The following is a 19,369-nucleotide window of genomic DNA, read 5'->3' on the forward strand; positions in this document are numbered from 1 at the left end:
TGTGAGTGATCAGCACGGGGGGGTGTAACTCTGTGGTAGTACCCTTATCCATATGGGTATATGTAGCTCTATGGCAGTATGTAATGTAGGTAAACATATTTTCTCTGACGTCCTAGTGGATGCTGGGAACTCCGTAAGGACCATGGGGAATAGCGGCTCCGCAGGAGACTGGGCACAAAAAGAAAGCTTTAGGACTGCCTGGTGTGCACTGGCTCCTCCCCCTATGACCCTCCTCCAAGCCCCAGTTAGATTTTTGTGCCCGACCGAGCAGGGTGCAATCTAGGGGGCTCTCCTGAGCTTCTTAGATAAAAGTTAGTTTTAGGTTTTTTATTTTCAGTGAGACCTGCTGGCAACAGGCTCACTGCATCGAGGGACTAAGGGGAGAAGAAGCGAACCTGCCTGCTTGCAGCCAGCTTGGGCTTCTTAGGCTACTGGACACCATTAGCTCCAGAGGGATCGAACACAGGCCCAGCCTCGGAGTCCGGTCCCAGAGCCGCGCCGCCGGCCCCCTTACAGAGCCAGAAGCAAGAAGAGGTCCGGAAAATCGGCGGCAGAAGACATCAGTCTTCATCAAGGTAGCGCACAGCACTGCAGCTGTGCGCCATTGCTCCTCATGCACACCTCACACTGCGGTCACTGATGGGTGCAGGGCGCTGGGGGGGGGCGCCCTGAGCAGCAATATTAACACCTTGGCTGGCAAAAATACATCACATATAACCCCCAGGACTATATGGATGTATATTAACCCCTGCCAGAATCCATAAAAATGCTGGAGAAAAGTCAGCGAAAAAGGGGCGGGGCTATCTCCTCAGCACACTGGCGCCATTTTTCCCTCACAGCTCCGTTGGAGGGAAGCTCCCTGGCTCTCCCCTGCAGTTAATACACTACAGAAAGGGTTAAAAAGAGAGGGGGGGCACAATTTAGGCGCAGTATACATATATATATATGCAGCTATAAGGGAAAACACTTTTTATAGGTGCTATCCCTGTGATATATAGCGCCCTCGTGTGTGCTGGCATACTCTCCCTCTGTCTCCCCAAAGGGCTTTGTGGGGTCCTGTCCTCTATCAGAGCATTCCCTGTGTGTGTGCTGTGTGTCGGTACGGCTGTGTCGACAGGTAGGTGGAGGCGGAGCGAATGCCTGTAAATATGTTGTCACCCCCTGCGGGGTCGACACCGGTGTGGTTGAACTTATGGAAAGATTACGTGAAAGTGTCAACTCCTTACATAAAAGGTCGACGACACAGAACAGCCGGCTACTCAGCTTGTGCCTGTTCCAGCGTCTCAAATGTCATGGGGGGCTCTAAAATCGCCCGCTACCTCAGATAACAGACACAGATGTCGACACGGATACTGACTCCAGTGTCGACGTCGATGAGACTGGTGTACCCTCCAAATAGGTCCACCCGTTACAGGATTGAGGCAATGAAAAATGTATTACACATTTATGATTATACCCCAGGTACCACATAAAAGGGTATTGTGTTTGGTGAGAGAAAACTATTAGTAGTTTTTCCTGCATCTGAGAAATTAAATGAGGTGTGTGAGGAAGAGTGGTCTTCCCCCGGTAAGAAATTGATAATTTCTAAAACGGTTATTGGCAGCGTACCCTTTCCCGCCAGAGGATAGGTCAAGCGGGGAAACACCCCATAGGGTAGATACAGCGCTTACACGCTTATCAGAAAAGGTGGCACTACCGTCTCCGGATACGGCCGCCCTGAAGGGACCTGCTGATAGAAAGCAGGAGGTTACCCTATAAGATATAGTCACACACTAGGGCATTATATTACGACCAGCCGTTGCTTCGGCATGGATGTGCAGTGCTCCCGCTGCGTGGTCTGATTCCCTGTCGGAAAATAACTATGGATAGGGACAATATTTTGCTGAAAATAGAGCATATAAAAGACGTGGTCTTATACATACGTGATGCACAGAGGGATATTTGCCGGCTGGCATAAAAAATAAGCGCTAGGTCCATTGCCGCCAGACGGGGGTTATGGACTTGGCAATGGTCAGGCGATGCCGACTCGAATCGGCACATGGAAGTTGCCCTATAAGGGGGTATAACTGTTTGGGGATGGTTTTTCAGACCTCGTTTCCACAGCTACTGTTGGGAAATCGATTTTTTTGCCACAGGCTACCCCACAACAAAAGAAAGCACCGTATCATCAAGTACAGTCCTTTCGGCCCCAGAAAAGCAAGAGGGCTAGAGGCTCATCCTTTCTGCCGAGAGGCAAAGGTAGAGGAAAAAGCTGCAACACACAGCTAGTTCCCAAGAGCAGAAATCCTCCCTGCGTCCGGTAGGTCCACAGCATGGTGCGGGGGCTGCTCAGGCGGACCCGGGTACGGTGGGGGCCCGTCTCAGAAATTTCAGCGGACAGTGGGCTCTCTCACATGGATCCCTGGGTCCTTCAAGTAGTATCTCAGGGGTACAGGCTGGAGTTCGAGACGTTCTTCCCCCCGCCGTTTCCTAAAATCTGCCTTACCGGCACCTCCCTCTGCCAGGGAGACGGTGTTGGTGGATATTCAACACTATAATCACAACAAGTGATTGTCAAGGTACCCCTCCTTCAGCAAGGAAGGGGTTACTATTCCACAGTGGTTGTGGTACCGAAACGTTTCGGTGAGACCCATCTTGAAATTAAAATACTTGAACTTTTATATCAGAAGATTCAAGATGGAATCGCTCAGGGCGGATATTACGAGCCTGGACGAGGGGGATTACAGGGTCTCCCTGGACATCAAGGATGCGTACCTGCATGTCCTCATTTACCCTCCTCACCAGGAGTACCTCAGATATGTGGTACAGGACTGTCACGAGTCCTGGGAAAAATGGTAGCTTCGTACGAAGCATAATTCCATTCGGAAGACTCTACGCAAGGACGTTCCAGTGGGACCTGTGGGACTAATGGTCCGGGTCCCATCTACAGATACAACAGCGGATAACCCTGTCAGCAAGAAACAGGGTGTCGCTGCTGTGGTGGCTGCAGAGGGCTCATCTACTAGAGGGCCGCAGATTCGGAATACAGGACTGGGTCCTGGTGACCACGGATGCCAGCCTTCGGGGCTGGGGTGCAGTCACACAGAGAAGAAATTTCCAAGGAGATTTCGCTTCACATAAATATTCTGCAGCGAAGGGCCATTTACAATGCTCTAAGCCAAGCAAGGCCCCTGCTTCAGAACCAGCCGGTACTGATCCAATCAGACGACATCACGGCGGTCGCCCATGTAAACAGACGGGGCGGCACAAGAAGCAGGATGGCGATGGCAGAAGCCACAAGGATTCTCCGATGGGCGACCTACACCCAGGAGAATGGGGACTTCATTCAGAAGTTTTCCAAATGCGGGTAAACCGTTGGGAATGACCACGGGTGGACATGATGGCGTCCCGCCTCAACAAGAAGTTGAAAAGATATTGCGCCAGGTCAAAGGACCCTCAGGCGATCGCTGGGGACGCTCTAGTGACACCGTGGGTGTACCAGTCGGTTTATGTGTCTCCTCCTCTACCTCTCATACCCAAGGTACTGAGAATAATAAGAAGGCGAGGAGTGAAAACCATACTCTGGGTTCCGGATTGGCCATGAAGAGCTTGGTACCCGGAACTTCAAGAGATGCTGGCAGAGGACCCTTGGCCTCTGCCGCTTAGACAAGACCTGCTGCAGCAGGGACCCTGTCTGTTCCAAGACTTACCGCGGCTGCGTTTGACGGCATGGCGGTAGAACACCGAATCCTAAAGGAAAAGGGTATTCCGAAGGAAGTCATCCCTACCCTGATCATAGCCAGGAAGGATGTCACCGCAAGAAATTATCGCCGCGTTTGGCGAAAATTTATTGCTTGGTGGGAGGCCATGAAGGCCCCGACAGAGGAATTTCAACTATGTCGATTCCTGCACTTCCTACAAGCAGGGGTGACGTTTGGGCCTCAAATTGGGGTCCATCAAGGTCCAGATTTCGGCTCTGTCGATTTTCTTCCAGAAAGAACTGGCTTCACTGCCTGAAGTTCAGACTCTGGTTAAAGGAGTACTACATATTCAGCCTCCTTTTGTGCCTCCTGTGGCACTTTTTGGATCTCAACGTGGTGTTCGATTTCCTAAAGTCGCATTGGTTGAGCCACTTAAAACCATGGAGCTAAAGTATCTCGCGTGGAAAGTGGTCATGCTGTTGGCCTTGGCCTTGGCCAGGCGTGTGTCAGAATTGGCGGCTTTGTCATGTAAAAGCCTTATCTGATTTTCTATATGGATAGGGCAGAGTTGAGGACTCGTCCTCAGTTTCTCCCAAGGGTGGTCTCAGGTTTTCACTTGAACCAACCTATGGTGGTGCCTGCGGCTACTAGGGACTTGGTGGATTCCAAGTTGCTGGACGTAGTCAGGGCCCTGAAAATTTTATTTTTCCAGGACGGCTGGAGTCAGGAAAACTGACTCGCTGTTTATCCTGATGGCACCCAACAAGCTGGGTGCTCCTGCTTCTAAGCAGTCTATTGCGCGCTGGATTTGTAGCACTATTCAGCTGGCGCATTCTGCGGTAGGATGACCGCAGCCTAAATCAATAAAAGCCCATTCCACAAGGAAGGTGGGCTCATCTTGGGCGGCTGCCCGAGGGGTCTCGGCTTTACAACTTTGCCGAGCAGCTACTTGGTCAGGGGCAAACACGTTTGCAAAATTCTATGAATTTGATACCCTGGCTGAGGAGGACCTGGAGTTCTCTCAATTGGTGCTGCAGAGTCATCCGCACTCTCCCGCCCGTTTGGGAGCTTTGGTATAATCCCCATGGTCCTTACGGAGTTCCCAGCATCCACTAGGACGTCAGAGAAAATAAGAATTTACTTACCGATAATTCTATTTCTCGTAGTCCGTAGTGGATGCTGGGCGCCCATCCCAAGTGCGGATTGTCTGCAATACTTGTACATAGTTATTGTTAACTAATCGGGTTCTTGTTGTGAGCCATCTATTCAGAGGCTCCTCTGTTATCATGCTGTTAACTGGGTTTCATATCACAAGTTGTACGGTGTGATTGGTGTGGCTGGTATGAGTCTTACCCGGGATTCAAAATCCTTCCTTATTGTGTACGCTCGTCCGGGCACAGTATCCTAACTGAGGCTTGGAGGAGGGTCATAGGGGGAGGAGCCAGTGCACACTAGGTAGTCCTAAAGCTTTCTTTTTGTGCCCAGTCTCCTGCGGAGCCGCTATTCCCCATGGTCCTTACGGAGTTCCCAGCATCCACTGCGGACTACGAGAAATAGAATTATCGGTAAGTAAATTCTTATTTTTTTAAATATCTATTTTACACCCAATAACAAGATAATGAATGTCACGGATTTACAGTAATGGTGTCAGTGATCTCCATTACCACAGATATTGCTAGTGGGTGAGAGGTGGGGGACGGATGGTAACTGCTTGTTCCAGCACTGTAACGCATTTCTCTCTCTCCACACACAGGGCTTCGGGATGTTACTGATGGAGGAGGCGGAACGCGTAGCCAGAGACGAGCACGGATCATGCAAAATCGCTGTCATCTCAGGTGATTGTACTACTGCGTACTATGTAATAAGTCATCACATCTTAGGGGGGTTACTGGTGCCGGCACTAACCGTGCTACGTGTGCTGTGTGCCATGTAATATATCATTAACTGTGTTACGTGTGCTGTGTGCCATGTAATATATCATTAACCGTGCTACGTGTGCTGTGTGCCATGTAATATATCATTAACCGTGCTACGTGTGCTGTGTGCCATGTAATATATCATTAACCGTGCTACGTGTGCTGTGTGCCATGTAATATATCATTAACCGTGCTACGTGTGCTGTGTGCCATGTAATATATCATTAACCGTGCTACGTGTGCTGTGTGCCATGTAATATATCATTAACCGTGCTACGTGTGCTGTGTGCCATGTAATATATCATTAACCGTGCTACATGTGCTGTGTGCCATATAATATATCGGCATTAACCGTGCCACGTGTGCTGTGTGCCATGTAATATATCATTAACCGTGCTACGTGTGCTGTGTGCCATGTAATATATCGGCATTAACCGTGCTACGTGTGCTCTGTAAGAAAAAGATAATAAGAAAAAGATACAGCAGCGCCTGGGATCAACAGAGCATACAATATAGCACAATTAGTCAATTAATTACACATGCAAATATAAGTCACCGAGTGTCAAATCAATCCAACCCAGTCAATAATGCACATAAATGTTTTAATATAACACAATGGAATTGTATTTAAAATATACTGTGCACAGTATTAAATTAGAAAGATGCTTTGAAAAAGCCAAAAGAGAGAACATATAAAACATAAACATAAAAATGTGTCCACTATTGAACACAATAGTATAGCATATATGATATCACGGACCTGTCTCAGTTAGAAAATGTGATCATTAAGAAACACTGTTGCGCAGTTTAACTTGAAACAATGACTATGAGAACAGTGTATAGTCCTCAACAATGTATAGTAATAAATAAATTCGGACAGATATCTCAGAACCGAGAACCGACACGAAAGCTCAGATCGGTGCTTATGAGACACAGCAAGCCGATCTCCGCTGCAGCACATCGGCCTCATCGTTTCCATCTGACCCGGTGGGTCGACGTGAGGTGTCTAATTCCAGCTTGACTCCTCCTCGCCGCAGGACGGGTCCGCCGGTGAGAGCGGTGTGAGGCGATCCTTCGGGCCAGCGCAGTCTGGCGGCCATCATCTGCACCATTTATGGGACGGAATCTCCGGTGAGAACGTCATAAGGTGAATTCTCAGGCCAGCGCAGTCTGGCGTTCAGTATTCACACCTTTCCCTTTGTCAATCAACCAGGGATCAGCGGTCTCGATATTCTCTATCTATTCAGCAGCCACACGAGGTGTGGTTAATCTGACCATCGGTTCCTTTTTTTTTATTACTCACCAGGTAACAATACGGTGGGACGCCACACGTATATGTTTCAGAGAACAAGTATTCATATTCATTTTTTCTCTGCATGAACATCATTTAACAGAACATTACTCATTATTATTATTTTTTATATATATGGACTTGACAAACTGAGATATCTGTCCGAATTTATTTATTACTATACATTGTTGAGGACTATACACTGTTCTCATAGTCATTGTTTCAAGTTAAACTGCGCAACAGTGTTTCTTAATGATCACATTTTCTAACTGAGACAGGTCCGTGATATCATATATGCTATACTATTGTGTTCAATAGTGGACACATTTTTATGTTTATGTTTTATATGTTCTCTCTTTTGGCTTTTTCAAAGCATCTTTCTAATTTAATACTGTGCACAGTATATTTTAAATACAATTCCATTGTGTTATATTAAAACATTTATGTGCATTATTGACTGGGTTGGATTGATTTGACACTCGGTGACTTATATTTGCATGTGTAATTAATTGACTAATTGTGCTATATTGTATGCTCTGTTGATCCCAGGCGCTGCTGTATCTTTTTCTTATTTCTTATATACAATTACAAACATACAGAAGTTTGTTTGCAGCAGCGAACGGGAACTAAAGAGATACGATTAAATTGGATGTACATGTGCACACTTGCATGTGTATATATATATATATATATAAATATATTTAATTTTCCCGTAAAAATTAGCGCCTAGGTTCTTTGTTTTCTACGTGTGCTCTGTGCCATGTAATATATCGGCATTAACCGTGCTACGTGTGCTGTGTGCCATGTAATATATCGGCATTAACCGTGCTACGTGTGCTGTGTGCCATGTAATATATCATTAACCGTGCTACGTGTGCTGTGTGCCATGTAATATATCATTAACCGTGCTACGTGTGCTATGTGCCATGTAATATATCATTAACCGTGCTACGTGTGCTGTGTGCCATGTAATATATCATTAACCGTGCTACGTGTGCTGTGTGCCATGTAATATATCATTAACCGTGCTACGTGTGCTGTGTGCCATGTAATATATCATTAACCGTGCTACGTGTGCTGTGTGCCATGTAATATATCATTAACCGTGCTACGTGTGCTGTGTGCCATGTAATATATCATTAACCGTGCTACGTGTGCTGTGTGCCATGTAATATATCATTAACCGTGCTACGTGTGCTGTGTGCCATGTAATATATCATTAACCGTGCTACGTGTGCTGTGTGCCATGTAATATATCATTAACCGTGCTACGTGTGCTGTGTGCCATGTAATATATCATTAACCGTGCTACGTGTGCTGTGTGCCATGTAATATATCATTAACCGTGCTACGTGTGCTGTGTGCCATGTAATATATCGGCATTAACCGTGCTACGTGTGCTGTGTGCCATGTAATATATCGGCATTAACCGTGTTACGTGTGCTGTGTGCCATGTAATATATCATTAACCGTGCTACGTGTGCCGTGTGCCATGTAATATATCGGCATTAACCGTGCTACGTGTGCCGTGTGCCATGTAATATATCGGCATTAACCGTGCTACGTGTGCTGTGTGCCGTGTGCCATGTAATATATCGGCATTAACCGTGCTACGTGTGCTGTGGGCCGTGTAATATATCATTAACCGTGCTACGTGTGCTGTGTGCCATGTAATATGTCGGCATTAACCGTGCTATGTGTGCTGTGTGCAATGTAATATATCATTAACCGTGCTACGTGTGCTGTGTGCCATGTAATATATCATTAACCGTGTTACGTGTGCTGTGTGCCATGTAATATATCATTAACCGTGCTACGTGTGCTGTGTGCCATGTAATATATCATTAACCGTGCTACGTGTGCTGTGTGCCATGTAATATATCATTAACCGTGCTACGTGTGCTGTGTGCCATGTAATATATCATTAACCGTGCTACGTGTGCTGTGTGCCATGTAATATATCAATAACCGTGTTACGTGTGCTGGGTGCCATGTAATATATCATTAACCGTGCTACGTGTGCTGTGTGCCATGTAATATATCATTAACCGTGTTACGTGTGCTGTGTGCCATGTAATATATCATTAACCGCGCTACGTGTGCTGTGTGCCATGTAATATATCATTAACCGTGCTACGTGTGCTGTGTGCCATGTAATATATCATTAACCGTGCTGCGTGCCATGTAATATATCATCATTAACCGTGCTACGTGTGCTGTGTGTCATGTAATATATCATTAACCGTGCTACGTGTGCTGTGTGCCATGTAATATATCATCATTAACCGTGTTACATGTAAGTGTACCATATAATGGGATCCGGTCTCTAAGTCGACAGTAACTAGGTCGACAATGTCTAGGTCGACATGTTCTAGGTCGACAGGTCAAAAGGTCGACATGAGTTTTTCACTTTTTTTAACCTTTTCATACTTAACGATCCACGTGGACTACGATTGGAACGGTAATCTGTGCCGAGCGGTAGCGGAGCGAAGGCACCATGCCCAAAGCATGGCGAGCGAAGCGGTGCACTAATTGGGGTTCCCGGTCACTCTACGAAGAAAACGACACCAAAATAACATTAAAAACTCATGTCGACCTAAAGACCCTGTCGACCTAAAGACCCTGTCGACCTAGACACCCTGTCGACCTAGTTACTGTCGACCAATAGTGGTCGACCTAGACATTGTCGACCTAGTTACTGTCGACTTTCAATACCACACCCCCATATGATATATGGTCACAATGTAGTGGAAGTGCAGAGAGCTATTTGTGTGTTCTGGGAACCAGTGTAAATGCTGCTAAGCGGCGAAAAAAATAACTTTCAGACACGTACAGTAAGTGCTGCACCGCTTTCACATGATAATACAATAGCGGGGACTTATCCACAAAGACTATTGTTTGTATTAGCTTGTGCTTCTACTCAGGTGGGCGATATTTCAGCTGTTTCATTTATATATATACTGTATATGGTGATGTATTGTGTTGGGATCCCTGTGAAGATGAATGAAAGCTCCCACATGTGAGATTGTGTGTAACAGTGAGTACGGGTCAGAGTGCTGTATGTGGTCAGTGTCTTCCCCTTACCAGCAGCACTGTGTGATTCCTGTTGTCTTACTATCCTGCTATTGTCTTCTCATGGAAGGTAATTTTTTTTTTCTGGAAGTCAGTACATCAAATGAAAGATAAAATCGTAAAGTAGAAATGAGTCATTGCAGACTCTGCTGATTACAGTGAAATGCGGTAATGCCTATATTCTGTGCGCAACCACGGCTGTATCTGCAGACGTAGTGCTGCATTAGTGTTTTCCTAGAAATTAATGTAACGTACCATTGCGTATGCAGATACAGCTGCGGCCACACGCACAGTATAGGCATTCTGCATATCATTGTAATCAGTAGAAGCTGTTTGTGTGTCCTATTCGCATATCGATGAGAATAAGATGTATTTTCTGAAAAAAGACGCACAACGCTAAGGGAGTTGCACGGGACCTGCAACTCACTCATGCCAGGCATCTACCACTGCACGGTGTATTGAGGCTAGGTGTACAATACCTCTGCTACCCAGTGTCCATAATCATCTCTGCGCACCAGTCTAGGGAAGGATCTATGCAGCTTCTGATTGGAGTAGAAGTAAGGCACGTGCCATCCAATGAGCTGCCGGTCGTTTCCCGGCTGCGTTGTAATGGTATCGGTGCAGCCAGTTAGCCACAGCAATGTCATTACATTGTACCCATCACCTACACATGGTGCAGCTGCCATTTTGTGCACTAAATGGCAGTGTGTGTCCTAACATTCCAGTAGTAGTCAGTGACATGACTGAGATATGAGGCACAAAGTGCCCCGTACCTCAGAGAGGTCAGGAATTCCTAGTTTCTGCAGCGGGCTACACTGGGATTCCACAGGGAATACATTGGGGGGTGTAGAGTTGGATCTTGATCCGAGGCACCAAAGGGCTAAAGCTTTGATTGTTCCCAGGATGCACTGCACCGCCTCCTCTATAGCCCCGCCTCCGGACACTGGAGCTCAGGGTTGCGCTAGGCAACCCTGAAAAGAGATTTAGAAGACTTCAAGGGCCGCAGCACTGTTTATGTCAGTCTGACATTCTGTGCTGCGGCTCCAGCAGCGTTGCATACTCCCGCGGCCGGGTTCCCAGGTACTTGCAGCGGAGGCACACCGGTCATGGGTGTGGTATGGTATGCCGGCGGTCGGGCTCCCGGCGACCAGTATACTGGAGCCCGACCGCCGGCTTACCGACAGTGTGGTGAGCGCAAATGAGCCCTGCGCTCGCCACGCTGCGTGCACCACGCTATTTTATTCTCCCTCCAGGGGGGTCGTGGACCCCCACGAGGGAGAATAAGTGTCGGTATGCCGGCTGTCGGGATTCCGGCACAATCACAAGGTTCAGGTTTTCGGATCAAGGGATCCTCAAGCAGCGTTCGTGGACGCACTGGCAATTCCATGGAACATTCGGCTGCCATACGTGTTCCCTCCAGTGTCACTCCTTCCCAGGATACTATGGAAGTTCAAGCAAGAAAGAGGAATGCTACTTCTAGTCGCTCCAGCGTGGCCCAGACAGCTTTCGGTTCTCAGACTTGCAGGGTCATCAATGGAGCGTCCTCTTCTACATCCTCAACGCCCAGACCTCCTCGTTCAGGGCCCTTGTGTCTATCCGTATCTGGCCAGGCTGGCTTTGACAGCGTGGCTCTTGAAGCTTCACTCCTGAGGGCCAAGGAATTCTCTGAGGCGGTTATTCAAACTGTGTTGAAGGCCCGCAAATCGGTTTCTGCACGGATTTATTACAGGGTCTGGAACACTTACTTCACATGGTGTGCTGCTAAGAATTATGATGCCTATTTGTTCAGAACTTCCAGGCTTTTGGCTTTTCTTCAACAAGGCCTAGATTTAGGCCTTCGTCTGGCCTCCCTCAAGGTTCATATATCTGCCTTGTCGGTGTGGTTTCAGAGAAAACTTGCGGCCATTCCTGATGTTCATACTTTCACTCAGGGTGTTTTACAGATTCAGCCTCCCTATGTCCCTCCTGTGGTTCCATGGGATCTGTCTGTTGTCTTAAATGCCATACAAGAGTCTCCATTTGAACCTCTTGAGTCTGTGGACCTTAAATGCCTTACGCTTAAGGTCGTGTATCTGCTGGCTTTTGCCTCTTCTAGGAGGGTGTCGGACTTAGTTGTTTTGTCCTGTTGTCCACCCTTTTTGATTTTTCACCGTGACCTCTATCAGGAGGTCAGATACCCTGTTTGTACTTTTTGGTTTTCACAAACGTGGCTGGCCTGCAAACAAGCAAACCTTGGCCAGATGGATTAGAATGGTGAATGCACAAGCTTATGTACAGGCTGGACTCTCAGCTCCTGCTGCTATCAAGGCCCATTCTACTCTGTCTGTTGGACCTTCTTGAGCGGCCCGCCGTGGCGCGTCCACTGAAAAATTGTGCAAGGCGGCTACGTAGTCCTCAGTGAACACGTTCACGAAGTTCTATGCCTTTGATACTTCTGCCTCCCAGGATGCTTCCTTTGGATGCCGGGTTCTTGTGCCCGCTACGGTGCATCCCCTCCCCTGAGGAACTGCTTTAGGACATCCCTGCTGCAGAAAATGAGATTTATGGTAGACCTACCATAGTTAAATCTCTTTCTGCGAGGTACATTGGTTTCCACAGGGCGCCCACCCTGACGCACTTAGCTTCTATGGGTTTGTATGGCATTAGCCGCTGGTCCCTTCTCCTGTTGTGAGAATGTAGTTCTATGTGACTAACATCTGCGGTCTCTTTTACCTGCTACTGCATTGGACTGGTTAACGAAACTGAGCTCCAGTGCCCGGAGGCGGGGTTATAGAGGAGGCAGTGCATTACATTCTGGGAACAGTCAAAGCTTTAGCCTGTTGGTGCCTCGGATCAAGATCCAACTCTACACACCCGATGTATTCCCTGTGGAATTCAGTGTACCTCGCAGTTTCTTTTGGCAGGACATTGATAGCTATTTATGTTACAGGCAATAGATGAGTAACAGAGACATAAATCCATCAATAATTACTCGTTCCACAGTTTTACATACAGAACATCAAAGCAATGATCCAGAAATGATTGTGTCCAGTTCTCCCAAACACAGGGACTCACTATTGCACTCATCCCTGTGCATCCTTTTCCTCTAGAATTGCTGCATGTTGCAGAATAAATATTATTCCCTTGTTGGTCTTGGTCTATAAAACAGCGAGCTGGTGTAGAGGTCTCTGCCACGGAGCGTCTGTCGCACATGGGCAGTGCTCTCCGCACCACGCATTCCTGACATAAGTGTCTCTGTACAATGACACACTTTCACTGTCCCCTCTCGTATTATCATCCCGGTAATGATGAGAACAGACCAGGCTGCCTTTAATTCACCAGGAAAATATTTATCATTAAAAACCAATGAAACAAAAGCTGGCGACCGTGTGACTCATTTTTAATGCTTCCTCTACTGAGATGACATTCCTCTATCCGTTCATTCTGCAGCTCTGGATGTTCTGCGATAATTAAATCTTTCATGTGTCTGAATTAAAACACAGTAGCAGATTCAATCAGCTTTTGCCTGACTGCGCTAACGGCATATCCTGCAACGCCCACGTCGCCTGGAATGGCTCTCAAAGTACCGTCATTTAAAGCCCAGACGGCGGAAGTAGATAACTTGTGCGATGCCCAATGTGTAGAGCTGAGATTACCGCTGACAAGTGCTGTACCCGTCACTCATGCTCCCCTGCGCGAGGCCGACAGGGAGGGGGCATACTGCGGTGATCCAGGAGCCCTGTAGGAGAAAATGAGCATGGACGCTGGCCAGGGAATGGGAAGAGTCGGACCATAACTTCTCTGTAGTGCATGACGCAGCACAGCTTGGCATACACCCGTCCTGTGTAACTGGGCGAGCTTCTGGCTTCTTAGCTCTCGGAGTGCACTGGGTAAGGACAAGCCACGCTTCTGTAGTCTGGGAGTAAGACAAAAATCTGTAAAAATAATTTCTCTTACGTCCTAGAGGATGCTGGGGACTCCGTAAGGACCATGGGGTACAGACGGGCTCCGCAGGAGACATGGGCACTCCAAAGACCCTAGATGGGTGTGCACTGGCTCCTCCCTCTATGCCCCTTCTCCAGACCTCAGTTAGATCCTGTGCCCAGTGGAGACTGGATGCACTGCAGGGGAGCTCTACTGAGTTTCTCTGAAAAAGACTTTTGTTAGGTTTTTTATTTTCAGGGAGCACTGCTGGCAACAGGCTCCCTGCATCGTGGGACTGAGGAGAGAGAAGCAGACCTACTTAAATGATAGGCTCTGCTTCTTAGGCTACTGGACACCATTAGATCCAGAGGGTCGGAACACAGGTCTCACCCTCGTTGTTCGTCACGGAGCCGCGCCGCTGTCCTCCTCACAGAGCCGGAAGATAGAAGCCGGGTGAGTATAAGAAGAAAGAAGACTTCAAAGGCGGCAGAAGACTTCAGATCTTCACTGAGATACTGCGCAGCGGTAACGCCGCACACCATTGCTCCCACACATTCACACACTGACTGCACTGTCAGGGTGCAGGGCGCAGGGGGGGGCGCCCTGGGCAGCAAAATTAACCTCTAGGGACACTGGCATAGATATATATATATATATATATATATATATATATACTGCGGAGGCAGTATAATACACAAACCCCCGCCAGTATAAAGATTTGAGCGGAACCAAAGCCTGCCATTGAGGGGTGGAGCTTGATCCTCCAGCACTAACCAGCTCCATTTTCTCCACAGCAGCGTGCTTCGGCGGGCTTCGGTCCCGCTCAAATCTTTATACTGGCGGGGGTTTGTGTAATATACTGCCTCCGCAGTATATATATATATATCTATGCCAGTGTCCCTAGAGGTTAATTTTGCTGCCCAGGGCGCCCTTCCCCTGCGCCCTGACAGTGCCGTCAGTGTGTGAATGTGCGGGAGTAATGGCGCGCAGAGAAGCTGGCTCCCCGGACTCTCCCCTGCTGAACACAAGTACAGAGGGCACAAAAGAGGGGGGGGGCACATTTATTTGGCGCAGTGAGTGAATTTTATATATATATATATATATATATATATATATATATATATATATATATATATATATATAGAAAAGCGCTGTACTGACTAGGTTTATATTCCAGTGTCCGGTGGCGCTGGGTGTGTGCTGGCATACTCTCTCTCTGTCTCTCCAAAGGGCCTTATTGGGGGACTGTATCCATATAGATATATATCCCTGAGTGTGTGGGGGTGTCGGTACGTGTGTGTCGGCATGTCTGAAGTGGAAGGCTCATCTAAGGAGAAGGTAGAGCAGGTGATTGTGGTGTCTCCGTCGGCGACGCCGACACCTGATTGGTTGGATATGTGGAATGTTTTAAATGCAAATGTGTCTTTATTACATAAGAGAATGGACAAAGCAGAGTCCAGGGAAGTAACAGGGAGTCAATCCATGGCTTTGGCTGTGTCACAGGGCCCTTCAGGGTCTCAGAAACGTCCCCTGTCCCACGTAGCAGACACTGATATCGACACGGATTCTGACTCCAGTGTCGACTACGAGGATGCGAGGTTACACCCTAGGGTGGCCAAAAGTATTCATTATATGATTATTGCTATAAAGGATGTTTTACATATCACAGATGACCCCTCTGTCCCGGATACGAGGGTATGCATGTTTAAGGAAAAGAAACCTGAGGTAACCTTTCCCCCGTCTCATGAGCTGAACGCTTTATTTGAAAAAGCTTGGGAAACTCCAGACAAGAAACTGCAGATTCCCAAGAGAATTCTTATGGCGTATCCTTTCCCTGCACAGGACAGGGTACGGTGGGAATCCTCGCCCAGGGTGGATAAGGCTTTAACGCGCTTGTCCAAAAAGGTGGCGCTACCATCTCCAGACACGGCAGCCCTCAAGGATCCTGCTGATCGCAGACAGGAGACTACCTTAAAATCAATTTATACACATACGGGTGCCTTGCTCAGACCGGCGGTAGCGTCGGCATGGGTATGTAGCGCAGTAGCAGCTTGGGCAGATATCTTGTCATCTGACATTGACACTCTAGATAGGGATAGCATTTTATTGTCCTTGGGTCACATTAAAGACGCAGCCTAATATATGAGAGACGCTGCGATAGACGTTGGGCTGTTAGGTTCAAGAGCCAACGACATGGCGATTTCTGCTAGGCGAGCACTGTGGACCCGCCAATGGACGGGGGATGCCGATTCAAAGAGACATATGGAAGTTTTTCCTTACAAGGGTGAGGTCTTATTTGGGGAGGGTCTAGAGGACCTGGTTTCCACGGCTACCGCGGGTAAATCTTCTTTTTTGCCTTATGTTCCCCCACAGCAAATGAAAACACCACAATATCAGATGCAGTCCTTTCGGTCGCATAAGTACAGAAGAGGTCGGGGCTCTTCCTTCCTCGCCAGAGGTTAGGGTAGAGGGGAAAGAATGCCTGTGATGGCTTGTTCCCAGGAGCAGAAGTCCTCCCCGGCTTCTACAAAATCCACCGCATGACGCTGGGGCTCCACTGAGGGAGTCCGCGCCGGTGGGGGCACGTCTTTGACTCTTCAGCCACGTCTGGGTTCTGTCAGACGTGGATCCTTGGGCGATGGAAATTATATCCCAAGGCTACAAACTAGAATTCGAAGAGGTGCCCCCTCGCCGATTTTTCAAGTCAGCTTTGCCAGCTTCTCCCCCAGAGAGGTAAATAGTTTTAGCTGCAATTCAAAAGCTGTATCAACAGCAAGTGATTATCAGGGTTCCCCTCATCCAACAGGGAAAAAGGGTACTATTCAACCCTGTTTGTGGTCCCGAAACCGGATGGCTCGGTCAGACCCATTCTGAATCTAAAATCCCTAAACCTGTACTTAAAAAAGTTCAAATTCAAGATGGAATCGCTCCGGGCAGTGATCTCCAGCCTGGAAGGGGGGGGGGGATTTTATGGTGTCACTAGACATAAAGGATGCATACCTTCATGTCCCCATATATCCCCCTCATCAGGCGTACCTGAGATTCGCTGTACAGGACTGTCATTACCAGTTTCAGATTCACCAAGGTTATGGCGGAAATGATGGTGCTCCTGCGCAGGCAGGGAGTCACAATTATCCCGTACTTGGACGATCTTCTGATAAAAGCGAGATCGAGAGATCAATTGATGAAAAGCGTGTCGCTCTCCTTGAAGGTGCTGCAGCAGCACGGCTGGATTCTAAATCTACCAAAGTCACAATTGATTCCAACAACTCGGCTATCTTTCTTAGGCATGATTCTGGACACTGAACAGAAGAGGGTTTTTCTCCCACTGGAAAAAGCCCAGGAACTCCAGAACATGGTCAGAGACCTGCTAAAACCAAAAAGAGTGTCAGTCCATCAATGCACTTGAGTACTGGGAAAAATGGTGGCGGCCTACGAGGCCATCCCCTTCGGCAGGTTCCATGCGAGGACATTTCAGTGGGACCTTCTAGACGAGTGGTCGGGGTCCCATCTACAAATACATCAGAAAATAAGCCTGTCCCCCAGGGCCAGGGTGTCTCTCCTGTGATGGCTGCAGAGTGCTCACCTTCTCGAGGGTCGCAGGTTCGGTATTCAAGACTAGGTTCTGGTGACCACGGATGCGAGCCTCCGAGGATGGGGAGCAATCACACAAGGAAGAAATTTTCAGGGACTATGGTCAATCCAGGAGGCTTGTCTACACATCAACGTATTGGAATTGAGGGCCATATACAACGGCCTACGACGAGCGGAAATCTTCGCGACCTACCGGTTCTGATTCAATCAGACAACGTCACAGCCGTGGCTCATGTAAACCGCCAAGGTGGGACAAGGAGCAGAGTGGCAGTGGCGGAAGCCACCAGGATTCTTCGCTGGGCGGAAAATCACATAAGTGCTCTGTCAGCTGTCTTCATTCCGGGAGTGGACAACTGGGAAGCAGACTTCCTCAGCAGACACAATCTCCATCAAGGAGAGTGGGGACTTCATCAAGAAGTTTTTGCAGAGATAACAAGTCATTGGGGACTTCCTCAAATAGACATGATGGCGTCACGCCTCAAAAAGAAGCTTCGGAGGTATTGTGCCAGGTCAAGGGACCCTCAGGCAGTAGCGGTGGACTCGTCCTCAATTTTTGCCTAAGGTGGTTTCATCGTTTCTTATGAACCAACCTATTGTGGTACCTGTGGCTACGGGTGACTTGGAGGATTCCAAGTTCCTTGATGTAGTCTGGGCCTTAAAAATTTATGTAGCCAGGACGGCTCGGATTAGGAAAACAGTGGCACTGTTTGTCCTGTATGCTGCCAACAAGGTTGGCGCTCCTGCTTCTAAGCAGACTGTTGCTCGCTGGATCTGTAACACGATTCAGCAGGCTCATTCTACGGCTGGATTGCCATTACCAAATTCGGTATAGGCCCATTCCACTAGGAAGGTGGGCTCTTCTTGGGCGGCTGCCCGAGGCGTCTCGGCATTACAGCTTTGCCGAGCGGCGACTTGGTCAGGTTCAAACACTTTTGCAAAATTCTACAAGTTTGATACCCTGACTGATGAGGACCTCATGTTTGCTCAATCGGTGCTGCAGAGTCATCCGCACTCTCCCGCCCGGTCTGGAGCTTTGGTATAATCCCCATGGTCCTTACGGAGTCCCCAGCATCCTCTAGGACGTAAGAGAAAATAAGATTTTAAACCTACCGGTATATCTTTTTCTCCTAGTCCGTAGAGGATGCTGGGCGCCCGTCCCAGTGCGGAAACTCTGCAAGACTTGTATATAGTTATTGCTTACATAAGGGTTGTTACAGTTAAGATCAGTCTTTGGCTGATGCTGTTTTGTTCATACTGTTAACTGGTTGCGTATATTCCAGGTTATACGGTGTGGATGGTGTGGGCTGGTATGAATCTTGCCCTTAGATTAACAAAAATCCTTATCTCGTACTGTCCGTCTCCTCTGGGCACAGTTCTTTAACTGAGGTCTGGAGGAGGGGCATAGAGGGAGGAGCCAGTGCACACCAGATAGTACTAAATCTTTCTTTAGAGTGCCCAGTCTCCTGCGGAGCCCGTCTGTACCCCATGGTCCTTATGGAGTCCCCAGCATCCTCTACGGACTAGGAGAAAATAAGAATTTACTTACCGATAATTCTATTTCTCGTAGTCCGTAGTGGATGCTGGGGATGGGGAATAGCGGCTCCGCAGGAGACTGGGCACATCTAAAGAAAGCTTTAGGATTATCTGGTGTGCACTGGCTCCTCCCCCTATGACCCTCCTCCAAGCCTCAGTTAGGATACTGTGCCCGGACGAGCGTACACAATAAGGAAGGATCTTGAATCCCGGGTAAGACTCATACCAGCCACACCAATCACACCGTACAACTTGTGATCTGAACCCAGTATGATAACAGAGGAGCCTCTAGAAAAGATGGCTCACTACAGCAATAACCCGATTTTTTTTTTGGTAACAATAACTATGTACCAGTATTGCAGACAATCCGCACTTGGGAT

At 48.0% G+C, this 19,369-nt stretch overlaps 1 protein-coding gene across 1 annotated transcript in view; it reads left to right on the forward strand.

Annotated features, from left to right (window-relative positions):
* Nucleotides 1-19,369, forward strand: part of ELP3 (elongator acetyltransferase complex subunit 3) — a 298,536-nt gene that overhangs the window by 245,862 nt on the left and 33,305 nt on the right. The window contains exon 14 of the mRNA XM_063915039.1: nucleotides 5,434-5,515. Coding sequence (XP_063771109.1) covers nucleotides 5,434-5,515 — 82 coding nt within the window. The remainder of the gene's footprint in view (nucleotides 1-5,433; nucleotides 5,516-19,369) is intronic.

The sequence above is a fragment of the Pseudophryne corroboree genome, chromosome 4 (genome assembly GCF_028390025.1).
Source record: "Pseudophryne corroboree isolate aPseCor3 chromosome 4, aPseCor3.hap2, whole genome shotgun sequence".
Classification (NCBI taxonomy): Eukaryota; Metazoa; Chordata; class Amphibia; order Anura; family Myobatrachidae; genus Pseudophryne; species Pseudophryne corroboree.